Below are 5,000 nucleotides of genomic sequence, written 5' to 3'. Positions count from 1 at the left end.
GGATAATCCTTTATACGTCTATATACTAATGAACTGTACATTGTGTCTTAGTTGCTATTGAAAATTAGATAGTAATATTCTAGAAACTATGTTTTATTGCCCTCACAACTATTAATCAACTTCATACATCAATAGACTGTTGAACGCACACACCTATCTGGTCGTTCTTTTCAAATACAGATGCTTTTGAAAGAATAAATAGCTATCTTCCAGCAAATATATTCTCTCAAAAAAAATGTTAATACATTACAACATAGTGAATTACCTAAAAGCGTAACTAATCAGAAACAAAGATATCATGAATTTTTTTTTACTGATGTTTTGTCACAAATGACTTTTTAGAATAAATCACTGTGATGAATGTCAGGAAGTTAAAGGTCATAACATCACTAGATGAGTTCCCTTTACCATCAAAGACAAACTTGTTCAAATGAACAGTAGCAGATATCTAACAGAAAAAACAAAGCTTATGTTATTTTCAGACATCATTTCTTCCAACACTGACGCCTGAAGCTTTGGGTATATCCCTCAGTTGGATAACCCTCTATGTAGTTTCAGTGTTGACTCCATAACATATACACAGTCAATACCTTAGGCGAGTTTAGTGACACCTCTACGGGCCAGACCTTAATACATCAATCAATAAACAACGAGAATTGCTTTTAGATATCAGCAAGAACTGCAAAACAAGTTCCAGGATTATCTGGTATCAGATAGGAATAACACAAGGATTTCGGCAAACTTATATATGAATATAAAAATGAAGGAGATTGGAAAAGACTATAAGACGTACAATAGGTCGTTCCATGCCCATTATCACCTATCCTCCCCATCCATAACGTTATCTAATCTTTTCTTGAAACAACCGATATTTTCAGCGCTTACTACATGATTACTATGCCTACTCCATTCGTTAACCACACGTGGAGTTAGGTGTTGGAGGGTGGCTTTGCTTTGTTGAAGTAATCGTTAAGATTAATTTGAATTATATTTCATTGGTGAAAACTGGCTCTTCTATTTTTGCAGATAATCTTGTCACGAAGAGATTTATTCGTGGAGTAGGTGAAAGGAAGATTAAAGGAAGGAAATACAAAAGATGAACTTCAGAATTTAAAAGTAGTTTTATCTATTAATTGATTTATTTATTTATCTATTTATTTTTTGAGTGGAGATTATTTTCTAATAATAAAGAATATTGCATGACTGGTTCGTGGAAAAATTCAAAAGTCCTAACTAGAAATTATCAAATTTATCAAGCTGTACGTTTTGGGATAACCTATATACAGTCAAAGCTTATTTTATTTATTCATTTATTCATTATTATTATTATTATTATTATTTTTTTTTTTTGTGAAGAGAAGTTTATAATAGTAAAAGAATAATGCATTACTGGCTCGTGGGGAAGTTACCAAGTCTTTAAACCAATAAGTGATCAAATTCATTAAACCAGTACTCCAAATGTTGTAAGGTTAACTTGTACACAGTTGTAATGACAAATTCTAACGATTCCGATGTGAGTCCCGATACAACTCTAAACTTCCGATTCTGATAAATGAATAATAAATATACTTTGTTCATAAACTATTTGTTTCCCAAAGCAACTGCATGGGCTGAAATGAATAATGAATTCCAACAATGCCAGGTATACAAGACTCGTATGGGAATTGAAAGTTTAGAGCAGCATCGGGATTCGTATCGGAATCATTAGGAATTTTGTTATCGTCCCTACACTATTACGAAGAACTCAGAATCTGCCTTGAACTCTGATTACCATATGGGGTTCTCCTGCCGGCCTTCCCCCCAACACAGCTGCGATTATTAAAAAACAATTTAACCGAAATTACACGATTCCATGCAGAGTGGAAGGATGCATTTCCCTATATATTAACGTTAGGTAAAGTTTTTTAACTTAAAACGTTTTGTAAATCATTAAAAGAAAATTAATTAATTATCGATAGACTTCTAAGGTCACTATGAAAAAAAAAATATATTCGGTTCACGCAAGGCTTCAAAGATAACCCGGATTTTTTTTTTTTTTTTTTTTTTTTTTTATCGGAATACTGGAGCCAGATGTGCTGACCAAGGCCGCACGGAAGAGGATATTTTATATTTTGAACCTCAGGTGAACGAGATAAAAGAAACGTATCGTTCACGAACAGAAAAGAAATCGTTCAGGAATTGTGAAAAGTATTGATCAACGAACCACTGTGTTGGTGGTAAAAGAAATGTATCAATAACCAATCTCATATATATATATATATATATATATATATATATATATATATATATATATATATATACTGTATATATATATGTATATATTATATATAATATATATAATATATATATATATATATTATATATATGTATATATTATATGTATATATATATATATACATATGTATATATATACATATATATGTATATATGTATATATATACAGTATATATATATATATGTATATATATACATATACATATACATATATATATATATGTATATATATATATATATATTTGTGTGTGTGTGTGTGTGTTGTGTGTGTGTGTGTGTGTGTGTTGTGTGTGTGTGTGTGTGTGTGTGTGTGTGTGTGTGTGTGTGTGTGTTGTGTGTGTGTGTGTGTGTGTGTGTGTGTGTGTGTGTGTGTGTGTGTATGTGTGTGTGTGTGTGTGTGTATCTGTGTGTGTGTAAGATTTCACTTGATCAGTAAACTATAAGGCTGTGGGTGCCAGAGAGAAATAAAAATAATATTGAAACAATGTTAGCTTATTCCTTTATCATCACTATTATCCCTTTTATCATATGACTTTTTTATGAACCAAAAGATATTCTGTCGATATGCTTAGCTATTCTAAGATTTCGTAAGCAATTAAGAGAAACAGTTATTATAGATATCTGTAAACATTCAATCTAACCTTTTTAAACCACCACTTCGATACATTCAACCCCTTGCAAGTAATTAGTCCAAGACATTAACTACGAATATAAACATTTGCAAAGCATCAGGTGAATACACTGCAAATCTTTGTAAACATTTAGTCAAATACAATTATTTTGTAACTTAGTAAACAATAAAACCCAGTACGTTTACCACAGATATTTGTTCACCAGTCAACGCAATAGACTTACCACAAACATTTGTAAAGAATAGACTTCTCTATGACGTGTTTCAATCAATCAGCCCAATACATTTACCACAAACGTCTGTAAACAATCAACCCAATACGTTTATCACAATCGTTTGTAAATAAGACACCTATAACATTGAATTTGACCTAATCAACCCAATACGTTTACCAAAACTATTTATGAACAAACAATCCCATAGGTTTACCGCAAACGTTTGTGAATAGCCAACCCCACACGTTTATCACAAACGTTTGAAACAACCAACTCATTACATTTACCACAACCAATCAACCCAATACGTTTACTCAAACGTTTGTTTATCAATTAACCCAGTAAGTTTACAGCATATTTTGGAAACAACACGCTTACCTATAACGTTGAGTTTGACCCAAGCCACCTGTGAGTTTGAGTCAGCGAAGTCGACCCGACATCGATAGAGCTTCGAGTCTTGAGTGGAGACCTGCGTTAGGAAGAGGACGGGCGGGTGCTCCTGAGGAAGGTAGACGGCCCGGGACCCGAACACGGCTGGCTCTGACCACTGAGAACCCCGTGAACCGGGTCTCTCATCGTAACTGCAAGATAAAAAAATAATAATAATAATAATAAAAATAAATGAAATGCGATAATGGTGAAATGGATAAGAAAATTTAATAAATGGGGATTACTCCCCCTGGACGTCCCTGAAATAGGTGATCGCTGCAAAATTAACTTAGATAAGCATACAAAGTAATAAATAAACTAATAGAATTAAGTATCAATCAAGTCAGCTATTCGAGTCCACTGCTTAACAAAAGCCTTCTTCATAGCATTACATGATTCACACGACCGCGCCAACCTCTGCCACGTCACTCACACAAACTTCTCAATCTCGTCTCTCCACCTTCCATGATCTGGTCTCCCTCTTCCACGCCTTCCCACTCTCGCGGCGACCACCTCATACACACTTGCTCCCATCGCATCATCAGTCGTTGGCATAGAACCTTACCTTGCCCAATTTCACTTCCTCTCTTTTACCGAGCCTCCACATTATCTTTCAAATCTAGTCTGAGAGACCACAACTTGCTTACATTCGGTCTCACAGCGTTATTCCCATCATTGATCTCTCCATTCTCCTTTGAGCAGTCCTGATCTTTATTTCGACTATCGCTAGTTTCCAAATCTCACTCACGTAGATTATTGCTGGCAGAATGCAACTGATTGTGAAACTTTAAGTTTCAAACATAAAAGTAGAGTGCCCTCCCTGGATTTTTATTATGTTCACCAAAGCACTTTCCAACTAATTGTAATAACGTCCTTTTTATTTCATTATCATGATCTTTCGTCACTTTCTCACCATCTGCCCTAAATACTATATTTTTTCAAACTTCTTCAAGACTCTCACCATCGATTTTGTAATATCTTTACTTTGAACTTATCGTGTTGAACATTACTTTGGTTTTTTGCTCTTATTCATTTTTTAAGCCTACTTGAGACTTTCTTTGTTCAGATCACTCCCAGCATATCCATGCAAGTCTTTTCTGCTCTTTCTGAAATAAGAATAACGTGATCCGCAAATCTTAGGGGTTCAAATATTCGCCATTAATCTTCAAAACCTTTCTCTTTTCCCAACTCAACCTTCTGAAAATACTCTTCCAAACAAGCTGATAAATAATTTAGGTGAAACGGTTATCGCCTTGCCGGGCTCCTTTCTCCGATAATCGAAGAAAGAATAAGCAAGTAAACACACAAAGGTATGAATGAATAGATAAAAGATAAATTAAAGGAGGAAATAAATAAGTAGATAAATAAATAGATAGATAAATAAAAAATTTGATAAAAATAAATTATAATAAGTTAGGAAATGAAACAAGTTGAATAAGTAGATAGATATG

At 33.7% G+C, this 5,000-nt stretch overlaps 2 protein-coding genes across 3 annotated transcripts in view; both read right to left on the bottom strand.

Moving 5' to 3' along the window:
• The window catches only part of LOC143026992 (nephrin-like), a 364,064-nt gene extending 360,459 nt beyond the window's left edge, over positions 1-3,605 (bottom strand). For both annotated transcript variants that reach the window (XM_076187802.1, XM_076187803.1), the window contains exon 1: positions 3,499-3,605. The gene's annotated coding sequence lies outside the window, so the exon portion shown is untranslated. The remainder of the gene's footprint in view (positions 1-3,498) is intronic.
• LOC143026758 (uncharacterized) overlaps positions 663-5,000 on the bottom strand; it is a 167,206-nt gene continuing 162,868 nt past the window's right edge. The window contains exons 5-6 of the mRNA XM_076187527.1: positions 3,499-3,667; positions 663-703 (exon numbers count right to left, since the gene is read on the bottom strand). Coding sequence (XP_076043642.1) covers positions 663-703; positions 3,499-3,667 — 210 coding nt within the window. The remainder of the gene's footprint in view (positions 704-3,498; positions 3,668-5,000) is intronic.

This window comes from Oratosquilla oratoria, chromosome 7, assembly GCF_046742065.1.
Source record: "Oratosquilla oratoria isolate Oo_2021 chromosome 7, ASM4674206v1, whole genome shotgun sequence".
Taxonomy (NCBI): Eukaryota; Metazoa; Arthropoda; class Malacostraca; order Stomatopoda; family Squillidae; genus Oratosquilla; species Oratosquilla oratoria.
This window is presented reverse-complemented; position numbering and strand designations above follow the sequence as displayed.